This window comes from Triturus cristatus, chromosome 3_1, assembly GCF_964204655.1.
Source record: "Triturus cristatus chromosome 3_1, aTriCri1.1, whole genome shotgun sequence".
NCBI lineage: Eukaryota > Metazoa > Chordata > Amphibia > Caudata > Salamandridae > Triturus > Triturus cristatus.
Window position 1 is genome coordinate 646539095 of NC_140583.1, and position 19763 is coordinate 646558857.

The 19763-nt window shown below is 45.6% G+C and overlaps 1 protein-coding gene across 1 annotated transcript in view; it reads left to right on the forward strand.

Moving 5' to 3' along the window:
- NOX5 (NADPH oxidase 5) overlaps positions 1-19763 on the forward strand; it is a 195922-nt gene that overhangs the window by 175527 nt on the left and 632 nt on the right. The window contains exons 10-14 of the mRNA XM_085646368.1: positions 5137-5181; positions 7947-8071; positions 8168-8252; positions 11995-12094; positions 19312-19478. Coding sequence (XP_085502494.1) covers positions 5137-5181; positions 7947-8071; positions 8168-8252; positions 11995-12094; positions 19312-19478 — 522 coding nt within the window. The remainder of the gene's footprint in view (positions 1-5136; positions 5182-7946; positions 8072-8167; positions 8253-11994; positions 12095-19311; positions 19479-19763) is intronic.

A 19763-nucleotide genomic window follows, 5' to 3' on the forward strand; every position in this document is an offset into this window, starting at 1 on the left:
GAGTCCCCAAAGATCCCCCAAGGGCAAAAACGGAATTTTTTTTTTTTTGCTAATTTCGCCGATTACGCTTACCGTACGCCTACGTTAAAAAAATATTTTAAAAAAAAAATTATCCACACTCCCCACCCCGTGTTCAAATGGTGCCCGAAGGGAACCATTCGTGCATGGCTTATTACATTTGTGGGAAAGTAAAATATTACCTTTCAAAAAGAAGTCGATCATATGTCCTCCATGTGCGCACGGTGCGCGAAGCGCATCGTGCGTACATGGCCCATCTAGCGTAACGTGGGCACGCGGTGCGCGTAGCGCACCGCGTGCCCACCGTGCGTGCACGGCACTAACTGCGTAAAGTGGGCGCGCGGTGCGCAAAGCGCACCGCGTGCTCACTGTGCGCGCACGGAACGAACTGCGTTAAGTGGGCGCGCACGCCACGAATGGCGTAAAGTAACTTAGCATTTAAAAAACCGTACAAATTCACTGAAAAAACCATAGGTTTCACACACGTTATAGTTAGGAATTAGCATTTAAAAAACCTTGCAAATTCACTGAAAAAACCATAGGTTTCACACATGTTATAGTTAGCGGAAATTTTACTGATAAAAAACCAATGAAATTCCCCCGTTATAGTTAGTGCAGGCAACTATAACTCACGCGACCGCAATCTTCTGCTGATGACATATGTGTCTTTATGAAAACAAAATATTTGTAATATATGTATAGCTAAAAATTTATGGAAGAAGACATGGGCAAATAAGTGTCTAAATACAGTATTAGCATCAGCAGAGGATTGCGGTCGCGTGAGTTATAGTTGCCTGCACTAACTATAACGGGGGAATTTCATTGGTTTTTTATCAGTAAAATTTCCGCTAACTATAACATGTGTGAAACCTATGGTTTTTTCAGTGAATATATATATATACATATATACACACACACACACACGTTATTGATATGCTAATATTATATTGCCTAAATAGTCCTAGACATTAATACCTACTGGTCTAAGGGGTTCATTTAGAGTGAGGCATCTGCCAAAAGGTGCAGATGTCTCGTCTGCCCTACATAGAGTGAATTGGTATCAATGTAAGAGTGCAGAAGTAACACTTTTTGATGGATGTCCCATGTTCACAGCACACCAAATCAGGCCTCAGATGTTGAATAATCAACATCAGGGCCCTTAGACCGTGGGATAAAGTTATTAGTACACTGTTTCTTATGCAAAGCAGCTTTCATCCTGTTTTTCTCTGATTTATCAGGACAAGCTTTTGAACCCGCTTGCCTACGATGGCTTGGTTGCCACCACTACAGATGATCGAATCGAGCTGACTTCGTACAAGCCACGCAAATTTGCAGACTGTGACCTGGCAGAGACACCCCGCATCATGGAAGCCCAAGAGATGCCACAAGTGAGAGAAATGGAAGCTAACTTACATACTGCAGGTTCTCGCGAGGTCTGCGCTGTGAACTAGAGCTGCCTGGCGCAGCACTGTATCGTGTGTGCTAAACTTGGAGCGCAGTGTGCTGTTGCAATTCCATCTCCTTGTTACAGCACATTACAACAACGCGCAAACTATGCATCTCCTTAAATAGATGAAAAGGCGTATTTTCCCAACCAACAACGTACTTGAAATGTTATATTTTTACCTCTCTTCAGATGTTTTTGGACGCAGCTTATAAAATATTCGAACTTTGGCATTGGATCATTGTTTTCATTGCGGTTGGCCCAAATTGTGGCCAGAATGCAATGTATTCAAAGTGTCGTAGTGTGTATTTGAAGTGGCAGACAGCTTTTCCATTACTCGTCCAGTGGAGGCTAACTATCTATCCCTTTGCACCAGGATTTCCAACACTTCGGACCGCCTCGTCCCTCAAAAAAAGGGTAAACCCCAGAGACGGGCACCGGCCCCATGGTTTGATGACTCTTTAAGAGCTCTCAAACTAGCATGCAGACAAGCAGAGAGAAAATGGAGGCAGGGTTACTCTGACACCTACAAAATTCTTTGGAAAGAAAACCTCCGGGAGTACAAAACGGCTATCGCCCAAAATAAGGCTAAACATTACTGCTCCATCATTTCCAACGCTACTAACAGCTCAAAAAGTATCTTTCAGATACTTAAAAATCTAACTAATCCGGACTGTGTTACTTCTACACAGCCTCCCACCCAAGCCCTCTGTGATAATCTTGCAGTGTTTTTTATCAACAAAATCAACACTATTATTCGCAACCTGAAAACACCTCCAGCCTCAGGCATTTCCAATATGCAGGGACCAGACACCAGTTCTCGAAACTCGTCGCCTCCTGGCCCTGTCCTTTTGGCTAGACTTCAGGAATTCCCCCCGATTCCGGTCTCCGAGTTTGAAAGACTGGCGCTTGGTATCACCTCGGGCTCTCCACTCGACCCCCTACCACCAAAAGTCTGGAAAAATTTTGGAAACGAGCTCTTTGACACCATGCGCCTTATATGTAATCAGTCTCTCCACAGTGGCTTTGTCCCAACTCCCTGGAAACAGGCACTGATTACCCCTCTCTTGAAGAAACCTTCCCTGAGCTCGGACTGTCTGTCAAATTACCGACCCATCTCCCTGCTGCCTTTCCCAGCGAAGATCGCCGAACGATGGGTCAGCTCGTGCCTGTCCGCCCATTTAGAACAAAACAATCTCCTTGATGATCACCAGTTCGGGTTCCGTCCTGCCCACGGCACCGAAACAGCAGTCCTGACAGCCTTGGAGGATCTTCGCATGCGTGCAGACAGGGGTCAGCCAGTGGCGCTGATACTGCTGGACCTGTCTGCCGCATTCGATACGGTCAATCATGGTATGCTGCTGCAGAGACTTGGTGAGGTGGGAGTGGAGGGCACTGCATTGCTCTGGTTTCACTCCTACCTTCGGGACAGAAGACAGGCTGTCTCTCTCCCCCCATTCCAATCCACCTTCGCATCAGTATCCCAGGGAGTCCCTCAGGGCTCCTCCATCAGCCCCATCCTTTTTAATGTGTATCTCATCCCGCTAATCCAACTAATCCAATCCTTTGGGATCAAAACAATAAACTACGCGGATGATACACAGCTCATCCTCTCTTGGGAGGGTGAAGATGCCACTCCTTTCTCGACCTTCCACGACTGCTTAAGAGCGACGGCTGGATGGCTTCACATAAATTCCCTCCAGTTTAACTCCGCAAAAACGGAGGTCCTGTTCTGTTCAGGCACCAAGATACCCCGTCAGTTTCCGATTGATTTCTGGCCCCCAGAGTTTAGTGACAAACCTCTGCCAGTTCCCTCGGTTCGCAACCTGGGAGCCATGCTTGACAACAAATTAAGTATGGAAACCCAGGTGACGAAAACTGTGGGGATCTGCACAGCCCTGCTTCGCTCACTGCGGAAAATCATGCCTCTCCTCCCGGCACAAGCCAGGGCGTCGATAGTCAGGTGTACGATACTCAGTCGCCTTGACTATTGTAACGCCCTGCTCCTGGAGTCTCCAGTCACGCTGATGGATCGTCTACAGCGAATTCAATCTGCCGCCGCCAAGCTGGCTCTTGGCTGGACGAGGAGGGCTTCGGCCACAGCAGCTCTGTCTGAGCTACACTGGTTACCTCTAAAACAACGAGTGGCTTTCAAGTCCCTCTGCATTGTCTTTAAGGCTCTGCATGGACTTGGACCTAAACCTCTGCAAGCCCTGTTTATGTGGTACACTCCTGCCAGAGATCTACGCTCGTCCTCGGCTTGTCTGGTAAAGGTACCCAGATTTAATAAAGCCAGAACAGGGGGAAGATCCTTCAGGGTGGCAGCGGCCAAGCTGTGGAACAGCTTACCCACTGACATACGTCAGATGTCCCAGCTTCTTCCGTTTAGGAGACGTATCAAGACCTGGCTTTTCCCTCAATAAACTGTCCGTTGACTGTTCCCCCGGTTATTCGCTAACAGAGTATTCTACAGCGCCAGGAAGCCTGCAAGGTATCAGTCGCGCTCTACATATTCCCAAAATAAATAAATAAATAATACCTAAGACTGAATCCTACATAGAAAGCAATTTTCAAGGTGAGCGAAACAGTCAGTCAGCTGCATTTTGCACCACCTTCCCTAGAACAGTCTTGCTATGTTAGTGTGTCCATATTTCACAGGGAAAGACAATTTGTTTTACTTGGCAACTGAATTCCTTGCAATTTGGACATAGCATGGGCATACAAACAGGAGTTTAAGAGTAATGAGAGAGCCATCAAAAGCTATTGTAAGTGGTTGAGCAGGCAGGATTACATTTTTAGCGCTGCATGCATTACAAATTGCCCCTATTTGTGACTAGTATTTGGTTGACCTGAATGGAATGTTATACTGCCTGCTCTCGGATACACTTTTTCTACATTCCCAACGGGCCAAGGGTTCAGAGGAGATTTTGTGAATGGATTACCACCCCAAATCAGGAGTCAGTATCTTCCCACTGAGACGGGTCAGATTGTGGTCAGAAAACATTGATCCATCACATTCCGATTCAGTATTTAGAAGGGGCGCCCATAACACGTCCCTCCAAAATATTGCATTGGTATGGAGTCGCAATCCCATTTAGCAGTCAGTAAAAATCTGCTAAAAACCCACTGGGAGACAGTCTTTTGATGTCCAGATCTGTAAATCCAGTCTACTCCCAGCCCCTTCACAACCCACGAGAGTGACCTTCTTTCTGAAGAAAACTATTTCCCTTTTCCCCCTTTCTCTAAGTGACCTCTACTCAATCACTCAAGGGGGCAGGATGGTTCCATTACCTGGGCGAATTGCACCTTACTGGTCAAAAAACGGGCTACCTCGAGTTTCTCCACCCAGACAACAGAGGCCAAATACACAATTAGTAATGTAGACGGGAGGTGTTTTCACAGCAGATGTGATTTGTGTGTCACTATATAGTTATGCTGGTAACACTTACCCCGGATCGCGAGGAGGGATAACATGGTGAAATCACTAGGTCACTGCCAACTGCATCTCTGAAATCCTTTAAATGAAACAGTATTAAATGCTGCTGATGGTGGTGGGAAGTATGTATGGTGGGGTGGTTATATTCTGTCTCTGCTCTACCAGCCACCAGAGAAAAAAAACAGATGCTGTTCTTCTCCCAAAATCTCATGTTTTGTCCTGATTTTGTCTTTGACAGATCTCTGCCAAAATCAACGAAAATCACAGATTTTGCAACATTAAGGTAAGCTTCAGACTTTGATCGGATGAGTGCAGGTCATGCTTTTATATTTGTAATGTATTAGGTTCAAAAGGGGTGCGTTCAACTTTTTTAAAAGTGAGTGAATGCTGCAGACCACATCAGATATGTATGCAGAGTAGGGGCAACGCACAACTTGCCATCATTAATTGAGGATTCGTTTTGCAATCGATCAGGGGTCCTCGGTATTTGGCCCGTGTTTTCTTGCAGCCCAGAGACCTTCCTCTAGGACCCCTGTCAAACAGCAGCAAAGGAGCAAAGCTGCTCGAGTTCTGTTTTTAGGTCTCGCCTGACCCAGCGCATGCGCTGGTCTGGCGAGACTTATTGAGAGGGCTCCAAAAAGTGCTACCAGGCCAGCCTAGAGCTACAGTGCATGTGCACGGGCGCGCGCGCCGTGCTTTACCGCCATTACTTTCACTTTTGCCGCTTTGATGTGTGATCGCGATCACTTTCACTTTCGCGGCCCTTTGCATAGCCAATAGGTCTCGCTTTTGGGACCTTATAAGTATTTAGTTATGCAACTGTTGCATGGCTAAACACTTATAAGGTCCCAAAAGCGAGACCTATTAGCTATGCCAATGCTTGTTGTCATTGCTGCAAGTCAAGCAAAATAGTTTTAGGAGTCTGGGCTTTTTTCAATAGTCAGTTGAGTTCATCTTGTTCATAACATGTCAAATCGAAAAAGCGAAATGACTGTAGAAACAAATTCCAGAACCAGAAAAACAAACAAAATGGGCTTTGTTCTATAGCTAGTTCAGGTTTTACTGTCAGCCAGGCAGCATTGCTCACAGGTGAAAGCTTAGTTGAGTAGACTGTGGAAGTGGATAAAAAAGTGCGGGAACTGTGATCACGAGTATGGCATGGCAGGGTTAGTGAATGTATGGAGGGGGCCAGTATGTAGCTAAAAACAACAAAATAATTTGTGAGTATTTTGATGACTCTTAACTGTAGGTAACTGCATATAAACTGTAATGCACAAACCTTAAATGAAAAGGTTCTGTGGCATTGCACTGTTTTGGTAAGAAAGCTCAGGTTGATCGTCTGTGAGTGTAACTGGAGGGTTATTAGCGCGAAAGACTAGGGAAAAGTGAAGTGTCTTCATACTGCTATGGGGTCCCAACCTGTGATAGTAAGTATTGTGAATATGCACGTCATTAGTTAAAAAAGTTATTGCACACAGCATTACGGAGGCTACAATTTTCTTTAAATGTATAGGCTACACACAGTATAAGGTAGGTGGCTACAAAATGTGCAAAAACAATTAGTAAAAAGACATGTTCTAGTTTTCAAAAGATTTGTGTGTTTTTCTATTCCCACACCCCCACCCCACTTCATTTGCCTGGGCATGTCCTAGCATCAATGTGGCCCTCTGGCACGCCCCATACTGTACTTTCTGGCCCCCAGACAATGTGTATGAGTACCAATAGACTGGGCCCATCTGACCTCTGTCTGACACTGGTGAATCCACATCACCTCTGACTGAGAGCACTTGACTTCTGGAGTCAAAAAACAAGGGCTATCCTTTAGCCACAGGGACCTGTTTAATATATTAACCGAGAAATACGTGGTTCTTTCGGGGTACTTTTAAATGTCATCACTTGAAGGGGTCAATTATATATCCCAGTGGCTCTGCAGTATAAATCAATGATGCAACAGTACATGTTGTTTCAAAGAAAACTGAAGGAAACCAAAATCAACTGCTTAAAAATGTCAAGGTTTTATCACAAAAACCAAAATATCATTCAAGTTACTGCATGTGTTCAAAGTTAATATAGTGAATTGATAACTGTGTGCTCAGTGTATCAAACTGCAGTCATGGCGACAAAGAAACATAAAAAACAAAGAGAGAAAATGCACAAATTCAGTTGGCTACGAGCAGATGTCAATTAGAGAACTGTGCCTTTAGGTTTCCTCATAAGAGCCAAAGCAACAGCCCAGAAGTTTAAGAATGTTGACATTTCGATACCGGGAGCAATTTAGAAGGACCTTCAGCAGGACGAAAAGTCATGGACACTTCAGATAGCTCCCTTACTCATCAAATGTTGAGGAAGCTAGAGAGATGAGTTCTGACTCAAATGAGCAATTCTCCTGCTGTAAAGTACATCAGAAAGCCCGTATAGGAAGGATAAACTAAGTCAAGTATATTGGATGGACTGAAAAATAACCACAGGGAATCATAACTGTCTGGCTGTAAAGTTACAGTCAGACAGTGATGATTCACTGCGGTTCTTTTACAAAAAATAACGCCAGTGCTTCATTACTGGCTGGATTGCGCACGATTGACATAATTGAATATTTACTAATTGTGATCTTTAAGGGGTTTTTGGATTGTACAACTTGCATCGACTCTCTACTTATGTTCCAGCTCTGTTTTTGTTCTTACAGAATAAACACAGAAGCCATCTTTTACAACATTGTCTTCATACAAATTATAAAATGTCTCTTGGCAAAACCATTAACGGTACTATTGCTCCCAAGTCTTCAATCTCTTTAACAACATAATGGTTTGCCAAAGGTAAGTTACACATTCTGAGACACAACGAATAACAAAACATAGATTTGTGCTCACTATTAAGAAAAATTCACAAACAACATATAGCAACATCTCTTGCTTTTTGTTGGTGCTAGTTGCCTACATTGGTGGCACATAGTTGTCCTTGAAGGAGTGTCTAAATGTAGTACCCTTAAGAAAATTGGAACAAGATCACTTGAGTAGTTTACAAGTGTGAATTTACTCTTCTCGCTTGCAGTGTTATGTTGATGGGCCTTTCGGCACCCCAACTCGGAGGATCTTCACCTCAGAGCATGCAGTGCTGGTTGGAGCGGGCATAGGAATCACCCCCTTTGCTTCCATTCTTCAGAGTATCATGTACAGGTCTGTTGATAGGGACCCAATCAATACTGTTGTTTAAGAGAGCTGATGCCGAATGCATTATCGTTTCCCATCGTTTATCCTTGCATGTCTCCCCAGGTATCGAATGCGGAAGCAGAACTGTCCGAACTGCCATTACTCCTGGTGTGAGCTCATGAAGGACAATGAGATGAAATTAAGGAAGGTGAGGGGCAGCAAAATGGTACATCAAAACCCATCTTTACGGTAGTAATCCTTACCCAGCTGCTAAGCCATCTGATGACGCCTTCTAAGACTGCCTCTCCTTTGGTGCTTCTTCTGCATGGCTCATTCTCATGGATTTAGCGTCCTTTGTTCTCTACAGTACTTCAGTCCGTTACTAAGAGACTAAATTAAGGGCAGCACTGAAACACAGAGCCTGCTTCAGACAGTAAGTAAATCAATTATCAGTTCCAATTTAAGAAGATGCTCATGATTGTCATAGCAACAGGCAAAATTATGTCCAACAAGGTTAGAGAACGTGCTAGCCTCAAAACCTCAAGGCAGGCATCAGTTAATGGATCAGGAGTTCCATGGAGGAACTTGTGTACATTGTACAGAGTGGAGCAGTCTGAAGAAAGTGTTTGAGGAGTATGGTATTAGAGGCATATTAATGAATTAATTTGTAGTCCACAACACTGCATCAGGCTTATTAGCATGATGTCTCATTTGCTATCAAAACCAGATAAGTCTCCTAATGTAAAGGAGATACTACAGTACTTTGAATGCAATAACTGTGTCCTTTCGTATCCTACAAAAACAACAATTGATGGGCAGAATGCAGAACAATGTAATAAATTCACCCCAGTACAGAGATCTGGGCCTAAACCCATCGTTTTTTTGTTCACCATGCCATTCCAGTTTAAACCCAGCCATATGTAAATCAGTCTTGACCCTGTGCCCAATAGGAACAGTCCAGCCCAAACTACAAGGCCAGGTCCTCCCTGGACTGGAAACAAGCATCCTAGGACCGGTTTCGGGGTTTCACCCCTCTTCAGCCTAGATAGCTTTACTCCAGTGGCATGGAGAGCACGGGACCCACGTCTTCGCATACCCGTCCCACTTGGGGTGACAAATGCAAAAATAACAATTGATGGACAGAATGCAGAGCAACGTCATACATTCACCCCAGTACAGAGATCTGGGCCTAAATCCAACGTGTTTTTTGCTCACCATGTCATTCCAGTTTGAACCCAGCCATATGCAAATCAGTCTTGACCCTGTGCCCAGTGGGAACAGTCCAGCCCAAACTGCCAGGCCAGGTCCTTCCTGGACTGCAAAAAAAGCATCCTAGGACCGGTTGCGGGGTTTCACCCCTCTTCATCCAAGATAGCTTGACTCCAGTAGCATGGAGAGCACCGGACCCACGTCTGGGCATACCCGTCCCACTCGGGCTGACAAATACAAAAACAGCAATTGATGGACAGAATGCAGAACAATGTCATGCATTCACCTCAGTACAGAGATCTGGGTCTAAATCCATCATTTTTTTGCTCACCATGCCATCCCAGTTTGAACCCAGCCATATGCAAATCAGTCTTAACCCTGTGCCCAATGGGAACAGTCCAGCCCGAACTGCCAGGCCAGGTCCTCCCTGGACTGGAAACAAGCATCCTAGGACCGGTTTTGGGGTTTCACCCCTCTTCAGCCAAGATAGCTTTACTCCAGTGGCATGGAGAGCACAGGACCCACGTCTGGGCATACCCGTCCCACTCGGGGTGACAAATGCAAAAACAACAATTGATGGACAGAATGCAGAACAATGTCATGCATTCACCTCAGTACAGAGATCTGGGCCTATATCCATCATTTTTTTGCTCACAATGCCATTCCAGTTTGAACCCAGCCATATTCAAATCAGTCTTGACCCTGTGCCCAATGGGAACAGTCCAGCCCGGACTGCCAGGCCAATTCCTCCCTGGACTGGAAACAAGCATCCTAGGACTGGTTTCGGGGTTGCACCCCTCTTCAGCCAAGATAGCTTGACTCCAGTTGCAGGGTATGCCCAGACATGGGTCCCTTGCTCACTTTGCCACTGGATTCAAGCTAGCCCAGCTGATGAGGGCTGTTAGCCCGAAACCGGTCCCAGGATGCTTGTTTCCGGTCAAGGGAAGACATGGCTTGGCAGTTTGGGCTGGACTGTTCCCATGAGGCACAGGGTCAACACTGATTTGCATATAGCTGTGTCTGAACTGGGTTGGCAAAGTGAGCTAAAGAATAATGATGGATTAAACCCAGATCTGTGACTGGGGGTGAGTGTTTGAAAATTTTCAGCACTCCGTCCATCATTTCTTTGTGTTTGCTTTGTTCGCCCTAAGTTGGAAGGGTATGCCTAGACGTGGGTCCCGTACTTACTTTGCCACTGGATTCAAGCTAGCCTGGCTGATGAGGGCTGTTAGCCCAAAACAAGTCCCAGGATGCTTGATTCCGGTCCAGGGAAGACCTGGCTTGGCAGTTCGGGATGGACTGTTCCCATGAGGCACAGGGTCAAGACTGATTTGCATATAGCTGTGTCTGAACTAGGGTGGCAAAGTGAGCTAAAGAATGATGATGGATTCAACCCAGATCTGTGACGGGGGGTGAGTGTTTGAAAAGTTTCAGCACTCCGTCTATCATCTCTTTGTGTTTCCTTTCGTATCCTGTCATACACTGATTGCAGACTGGGAGTCCCAGGGACCCTTGACACAGATACTGACAGCCGTGCATTCGACTCAACACCTTTCCCAGTTTCCTTCATCCTCCAAGCCAGGACACAACAAACTGGCAAATTTCTTTGTGATGGGCGGCTGGACTGTGCTAGGATTTCTGAAAAAGAACATATCGTCCCACCCACCTCTGAAGAAATTGCATTAACTACCAGAATTGTGTTGGCAGCTTCAAGGGGAGAATGCAGTGGTAAAGCGAACCACTACCTACTCTCCATGATGTTTTCCCAATGGGACACCTGTATTTTTTATTTAAAGCAGCACTGGTTCCTTTAAGGAACTTGGTCTGCTTAAAAAAAAAAAAAATCCCATTTGGGAATGCGAACACGGATGGTGGCCTGCTGTTCTTTGCAGATTCCCATTCAAGTGTTTGTAGCCAATCACAGGGGATTGCAAATTGCAATCTGCCTAATTATAATTCGTTAGGCAAGTCATACTGCTACCACTTGCCAACGGTGATTTTGTGACGCGACCTAAAAGTAGATAGGTTGATTTGCAAAATCATAGTCCATTCACTTAAATTCAGTGTGCAATGTGCTGGCACATTTTGCAAGTGGTATCTTAGTCCATCATGTTCTTGATGTTTTGAATATGTGTAAAAATGGAAATGACATACTTTCGTAATAGTGGATATCTAGTCAAAATAGTTCATAGTAAAAAATAAAAACAAAATATAAATTGCAGACAGCATAGGGAAGAGGCTAATGAACAGGTAAGAAGAAAATTGGAGTTAGCGAAGAAATGAGCAGTCACAGAACAAAAGACATGATCTGATTTAGAGTTTGGTGGGTGGCTGTCCATCCATCAGGGTGGCGATCATTTCCTCCACCACCGTGACTGGACTACCGCCCACCATATTTTCTGATCTCTGTTGCCCCAAGGTGGGATTTAAAAAACAATTTTTATTGACCACGGCACCCTGAGAGTTTTCTTCTTGGCCATTTCACGCAACCGAGTCTCAATTTGGCTTCTACTATGTTGATATCACTGGTACATTTTTAATATGACTAATGGTAAGTTATCTCTGTGTTGAGAAGTATCAAAGAAGATTTTATAAGACGGGAATTGCTAAATTTATTATTACAAGCCGATATACACTTTATCAAAATGTATATTTCACTAAGAGAATTTTACCAGACGTGCTTCTAATCGTACATGAGTGGTGTGTAACATGCACAGTAACATCACAGTTATTGATTGCAGGTTGACTTCATCTGGATCAATCGGGACCAGAAGTTCTTTGAGTGGTTTGTGAGTCTTCTAACCAAACTTGAGCTGGATCAGGCAGATGAAGAACCAGATGGTGAGACCGCTAACCGTCTCCTCTTTTTCCATCAGCAGTACTTATAGCCCGGGATCTTGTTAAAACAAATGCCACTGCATGTTAAAGTCACATTATCCGTAGCTCGGTGACTAAATTGCAAAACATGCATGCATAGGTGTAAACCCATTAATTCATGTAAACTCTCACTACAAAAATATATGGGCATGTTAACATGGATTTAGGCACGTCTCAAGCTGCCCCCTCTGACATTTCTGCTGCAGCATCCAATATTGGTGCCTCCTTGGTAGAGGAAAAACTGGATTGTGAGGAAAAGTCTTACCTAATGGTAGAGGTTGCTCCTGTTGATATCGCTCCCACTTAAGCTGATGCCACCATCCTGGACCTTGAAGAGTTCAAGCAACTCTTCCAGTACAACATTGTGTGCTTCATGGCCTCTTTAAATGGAGAACACCTTGATGTTGTGTTAATCAAAAGCCTTTACTACATACAGTAATTGTAAGCACATACATGGTTGCCTGACAGCTGGCCTGTCTGGCACCAGCTCCTCTGAGGAGCTGGCATGTCTAGAGTGCTCCCAGCTTGCTTAAAGGCTAGTCACCTCTTCACTAGGAGAAAGCATGTCAAGTTGTTGTAGTTGGTGTAGCACTAGATCTACCACCTCAATGATTCCAAGGTAAATTCAGTAAGATTTAAGATTTTGAATGTCAACGTCTCCACTGCTGCTATTGTCCAAATTAGTTTATTTAAGGGATTGTAGAGACAGTTCAACTGTTAGCTGAAGGTCGGGTACAAGATGGCTAAACCCAGTCTGGACCTCAGGCGAAGCCCACTCTTCTGGCATCTCAACCCCTCGCAAGAGAAATAAAAGCAGCCCAGTATCAATTCAAAAACAGAAGGCCTGTCTCATGGAACTCACCAACACCACAGTGTGGCTACAAAAGTGCATCATACAAATGTTTTGCGGTAGGTCATATACCTCTTAGTAATTAGTGATTCACTTTTCCTGTGCTCTCTTGGAGCCATGCCTGGGTGTCATACCTTTTACCTGATTGTTATATTTTATAGAATTAAACCTAATGCTTACTCTTCCTATAGAGGACCCAAACTTTGAGTCCAGCTGTGGCCCCTCTATAGATACCTGGCACTCGGGGGCTCAGATCCCACCTCCTTAAGGTCACAGAGTGTGGGTGTAGCACTTTGGTTTTTCTGCTGTCTAACCATCCTTCCTCTCTAATGGTGTTTCCTGGCCCTTAGCTCATCTTTAATAGTTCATCTTTTATGTCTGCCCCACTCCACTCCTTCCAACGGCTCTTGTCTGATGGTCCTTCTATTCTCTCTGCTCTATTTCTCTTCTTTTGTCAACTTCTTGACTCTCACTACCGCAGCAATCACTTGTGCTTCTGGATAGCGTGAACCAAGCCAAAAGGCAGTGGTGCACTCTATAGGGTGAAAGACAAGTGTAAAGTTAACAAATGGTAGGAGAGGTACCTCATTCATGGAGTTAATTCATTGTGAAGTAATGGGGCATATCAACAAGGGCTTGATCTCTGCTTTTTTGGCTTTAAAAGCCAAAAAAGCAGAGATAAAACCAGCACCCTATCAACAACAGGGTGCTAACATGCAAATTGGCATGTTAGCACCCTTTTACTCTACGCTTCCCCTTGCATCTCTAATGAGATGCAAAGGAGGCGTTCCAGAGTAAAATAATAGGAGAAATGTCGCTAAGCGACATTTCTCCTATTATCAAGAATATCGCTAACCCTGTTAGAGACAAAAAAGCAGCGCTAACCTCGGTTAACGCTGCTTTTTTACGTCTGGTATTTTTCTGACTTAGCCATGATATCCTATAGAAGGAGGATATTATGGCTAGGTTTGTCTGTCCCTATCAACAATCTAACGTGAGATTATCGCTGGGTTTCCAGCGATAATTTCACGTTAGCCACTTAGCGTGAGGATTTTTATCGCTATTGAGATAAGCGTTGCTAATAGCACGCTATCTCAGCGATAAAAATCCACGCTAGCCGGCGATAATTATCCTAGCGCTAAGTGCGCTTAGCAATAAGTATCGCCGGTTGTTGTTGATATGCCCCAATGTTCTTTGTTCTTTAGGTGCATTTTCAACACTTTACAAAATTGGAGAAGTGTTGGGGCCATCCTGATAGATGTGGGGATTTTGTTCCAGAACCTGGGTAAATAAATGGAAAAGGGCTGTTGCCTTGTTTTTCTTTTTTACACTTCCTACCTAGTCTGCAGTCTGATGGTGTTTGTGTTGCGGTTGTGCTGAGAACCACCAGAGATGGTGAGTTTATCTGCAAGATAAGCAGAGATGCTGGTCGTGATAGCTTTTTAAATGATGTAAATGGTTTCTATGTATGCGGACTACATAACTTTATATGTCCGACATCCCCAGGAACACCTAAGTCCTTTAGTGCGCGAGGTCATACGGTTTGGGGGCTTTTCAAGCATACAGGTCAACTGGAACAAGTCAATCCTCTTCCCTCTCACTGACGCCACCACTCCTTTTACCTCAGAATATCCCTTTGTCTGGGCGTCCGGTCCCACTCGCTATCTGGGAGTCTGGCTGAGTAGGGACGTGGACGAACTCTGGAGGGCTAATTTCGGTCGTGCGGTGGACTGATTTGACTCAAAGATCTCCCTTTGGAGCCAGCTGCCCCTTTCGTTAGCTGGTCGAATAGCCATTGCCAAGATGGTTGTCCTCCCCAAATTCTTATATTTATTCCTGAACATTCCTGTCCCCCTTACCGCCCACTTTTTTCACAGAATTCGCTCGTTGATCATCTCTCTTCTCTGGGCCGGCAAGCAATCCAGGATCGCGTACGACGTACTTACCCTTCTGATGTCATGTGGCGGTCTCGGCGCCCCTAACTTTTACCTCTATGCACTGTGTACTCAGGCCAGCTTTTTTCACTTTTGGCTTCATCCCACTCCTTTCCAGCCTCATATGTGGCGGTCGAGGAGGATCTTGCTGCCCTGTGGCCACTCACCACTGCCCTGTTCACCCCAGCAAAACTCCCACACACTGAAATAGACACAGTTGAGACCTTACGGTGGGCCTGGGAGGGACTTTGTCGTTTCTCCGGTGCCCCCTCACTCTCGGTAAACTCGATGCCGATAGTTTGGCACCCATCTTTTCCTCCTCTCCAACCATCTGGCATGGCTAAACATGCTACCCGCCTGGGGCTGAACACGGTCGCAGATCTCTATCCGGGGAACACGTTTTATTCCCTGGCTTAAAATTCCGGCCCCATGGACACTCTGCTTTTTTATCAGCTACGGGCCATTTGCCGAGAGTTGCACCCCGTGTTCTCCCTGCCTCCTGCCTCGATGACCGCTCTTGAGTTCCTATATTCCTCTCCCTCCCCGTGGAAGTTGGTAACTAAATTATATGCCCTCACGCTAGCGGCCACCTCCACAGATCACGCTCGTGGGGCGAGGACCTCTGCATCGATATCTCTCAACCTGATTGGTTATACTGTTGTAAGCAGACTAAGCGATTATCCCCCAACTACCGCCTGCGCCTAATTCATTTTAAATACCTGCATAGGCTCTACCACACCCCTGTTCAGTTGCACAAGCTGGGATTCATCCCTAGTGAAAGATGCCTACGCTGTTCCGCCCCTGCAGCGGATTTCGCTAATCTTGCCTGGTTATGTCCAAAGGTCGCCGATTACTGGCGCGAGGTCTGTTCTGTTGTATCAGAGATCACCTCCTCTCCGGTTCAGCCTGACCCCTCGCTTTGCCTCCTCGGCTTTGTTATGTTCTGCCCGGACGCATCCCGCCATCTAATCACCATGATGCTTGTTCTTAAACGGCGCAGGGTTTCCATGTGTTGGGGCCTCAAACCTGCACCTAAATTTGCTCAATGGCTCGAGGATGCATCACGCTGCCAGACCCTATTGTCCAAATTCTGGGACCTTATGCCAGCTAGATATCGCCTACACAACATATGGGGGCCCCTTGTGCCATACCTCCTTGCTTGCTCACCCCAGCGTCTGGCTTCCTCTCCCGCGCTCCCCACCGGCACTCCGCCCGCAGCGGCCGCCGGTGTAGGATAGTTATCGGCGTCCCCCCCTGCTCCTTCGCCTTCTCTGCAGGTTTGCCCCTCCACTCGAGCCCTGTCCACCTCACTCCTATGACTGTTTATTGTCCAAACGTGCCTGTATATCACTTGCTACGCTGCCGCTTACTAATGTTCCATGCTATTGGTCCCTTCTGTGATCCGCAACTGTACTTATGTGCATGGTGTTGTGATTTAGTGCAAGAATGTCATTTGTCTATGCAATTTGGTCAATAAAGGTTTTTGAAAAATAATTTTAAAAAAAGGTTAGGAAATGGTACAGACAGGAATCATCTCTGCCCTGTAAGTGATTGTTCCCACCCTTATTTGTCCTTTGCGCCTGTTTCTTGCCTTTGTTTGTAGTCTCTACAGATTTCTTCACTACAGGAAGACTCCGTTCTTTGTCAGTTCTTGCCACTTCCTTTTCAGAGTCCCACCAAGGCAGCCATCTTGAGTGTGGTGTTATGAATATCTTTTTGAGCCCCTGTTACATTTCTTTAAAGCTGTTGTCTATATATAAAAAAAAAAGCAGTACAGACCATTTGCATCATTACAGTTTGTTGCACAGTTCCCACTCTGGTGTTCGCCATGTGGTGGCACATCAGTAAGTGAATGGTTGGGGTGGCTGGCCCCTCAGAATGTATCAGGAGTTAATGAGGGAGACTGGTGCATTTATCTGTTCTGCTTCAACATGTCCATACTGCAAACAGGGGTGTTATCCCTGAACTGGGGAGCGATGAAATTGGGGCTACTATTCAGACACAGTGATAGGCGAGATGGTACCTGTGATGGAGATATTGGGGGAACACAGGGCAGGGTTGCGTTAACGGCAGAGAAGATGCGCATAACGCAGGCCTCCATATTGAATTCGAGGGAAAGGTCATTGTTCTGGGTGGGTTGGTTGAAGTGATCAAAGAGGGTGTTCCAGAACGCTGAGATGAGCCGCCTCCATAGGTGCTGGATTTCTTTGTATCACAATGCCTGCCCCTCTGCCTTTCCCTACCTGTGCATGGCCCTTTACCATGCCCCCTCTGAGGGCGACCGCTTTGACCTCCACTGTAGGGTGAGAACCCTCTTAGAGAGCAGGAGGGCCATGCTAGCATGCCCTCACCTTGTGTTGCTTCCTACACTTGAATATGCCAAGAGCACAGGCTTCCCATATGTTGATGTCTGTATATTTGGTAACCCTTCAAAATACTGTGTGGATGGAATACCAGTAAGTGGAGATGGCTGTAGATCTGCGGAGACCATCCAGCACCGAGGGCAACTAAGATGTGCGTGAGGAAAGAAGCAATTGAGCTGGTCCCCCATCAAATAGGCCCTGTGTAAAATGGAGAACTGTATGCTTTTAAACTTGGCATTTCTGGATACTAGCTGGGGAAATTCCAGGGCCTGCTCCCATTCTTTGTCATGCAAAGCCCACCCTATATCGTCCTCCCATTTGCCTCTCAGAATTGCCAGCGGGTAACCTGTGTGCTCCTAGATGGCTTTGTATATCCTCGTTATTAACCGGCACCCTATCCCCAGGTGCAGTAGGGTCCACGTGATGCAGTGTGTCCGGGGCTCTTCATCATCGACCAGAGGACATGACAAGTGTGGCGCAGCTGCCTTCATGTGAGAAACTGTCCGCGAGCAAGAGCATGGTCAGAGACCAGTTGTTCGAAGGAGAGAAGATGTCCTTCTGTGAAGAGGTCTCTTACGGTACTAAGGAAGCACTCATGCCAGCTCTCCAAGTCGGAGGCAGAGTAGGAACCAGGGAATAGCAGCAGGCTCATCAGAGGGAGTGCTGGGGCATAAGATAGGATGTGGCGCGTAATGTGGTAAACCCTTGCGAGGATCGTGACCTGAAAGGTCCCTGTGGCCTGGGGTGTAGCCTGGGGAAGTAGGAAATTGTGGAGATTGTCAAGGATCTGGATCCGTTGCATGTCTCTCCCATGTACCTCCCTTCCAGCCACCGTCACGGTCACCGTCACCCATTGTTGTTGCGCTGCCAGATAGTATGCCTCAAATGACGGCGCATCGAGCCCGCATCTACCTACTGGGAGCTACAGCTTTTTCAGTGCCACGTGGTGTCGCTTGTCACCTGGGAAACCAACGGAGTTCCTCGAGGATGGAAGTGATGTGTTCATATTTCTTCAAGCCATGGATGATATCTGCTGCGGCATGTAGGATACCCTTAAGATGTGTCAATGTGGCGAATAGGAGGCCATGGAGGAGGGCGTTACCACCAGATTTGAGAGTAAGAAGGCTTAAACAGCAGTTCTGAACTCTCTTTCTTGAAGAAAATGTTTCACTGTCGTTAGAAGAGAGAGCTGGTAAAAGGTTGTCTTTGCTTTACTTGACAATGTGTTCTTTAAGGCTGAGGTTGGTGTTTAGTGTGAATCAATGTAACGTGACATTCAATGAAAGTAGGGGTTCAAAGTCATTAAGGTTCATATGATTGAGCCAGGTTTGTTCTGTTTCTTGTTTGTTGGTCTTGGCTAATAACAGGATTTCTGTTTAGCTTAGGTTGAACTTCAGGGAGGTGCGAACATCCAGGTCTAGATTACATGCAGGCAATGTTTGAGTCATTGGATGTCTGAAGCATAAGAGGCTTTTAAGTAGTGTTGTGTGCCATTGGTATTTTGATGAATCTTGATGCTGTTATCTGTGAGTAGAGGACTAAGTGACTCCATGATGAGGTTGAAGATGACAAGGGACAATGCGGATCCCTGGAGTACTCCACAGGTGATAGGTATATTTTAGGACCAAGAGGTGTCCATGTGAACTAACTGATGTTGATTGAAAACTGGGTGAAAATCAACCAAAAACTCCTTAAGGGTGACTCGCCATTTCTCTTCTTCTGACAGTGTTACCTTGCAAGTGAACTGTAAGTCTGATGATTTGGCTAACACAAGATATCCTTTCACATCTACATTATATATAACTCAGGCAATAAAAGATCAGCTCCTTTTATTATGGCCATAATCTTGTTACAAATTAGGTTCTGATACAGTCTTCATTTGTTCTGTCAAAGGCTGTTGGTGGTTGGGAATCCTTGGTTGGGCAGTGGCGGTCTAGTAGCAGGGGTCAAGAGGGTGTGGTATGACTGTGCACTGAGTATTCCTAATTAGAAGAGGCTCAGTGCTTGTTTGACTCGTGCTTGGCCCTCCTCTAGGTCGTTTCCTGGAGATGCACATGTACATGACCTCAGCATTGAGCAAGAATGACATGAAGGCAATTGGCCTGCAGATGGCTCTCGACCTCTTGGCAAAGAAGGAGAAGAGAGACTCCATCACTGGTCTGCAAACAAGGACACAACCAGGCCGCCCTGACTGGGGCAAGGTAAGCACATTGGTCACAATTGTGGCGTTTGTGAATGAACATGAAATGTGCTTCTAGTATTGAAGGCGATACATGTTTTATGGTCATGACCTTGTCCTCAGGTACCTGCTCAGACACACATGAAGATTTACTTTCCTCCCATTCACCCAGGTACAACTGTACATTTGTAGCATTTAATGACAGAAGATACTATAAAATGCAATGGCTGCTTGTTTATCCATAAAAAAAACTGCAAGCGGTTCAAATGTCTCTAAAAAAGTGTAAATAAAATACCTCTCCTCATTT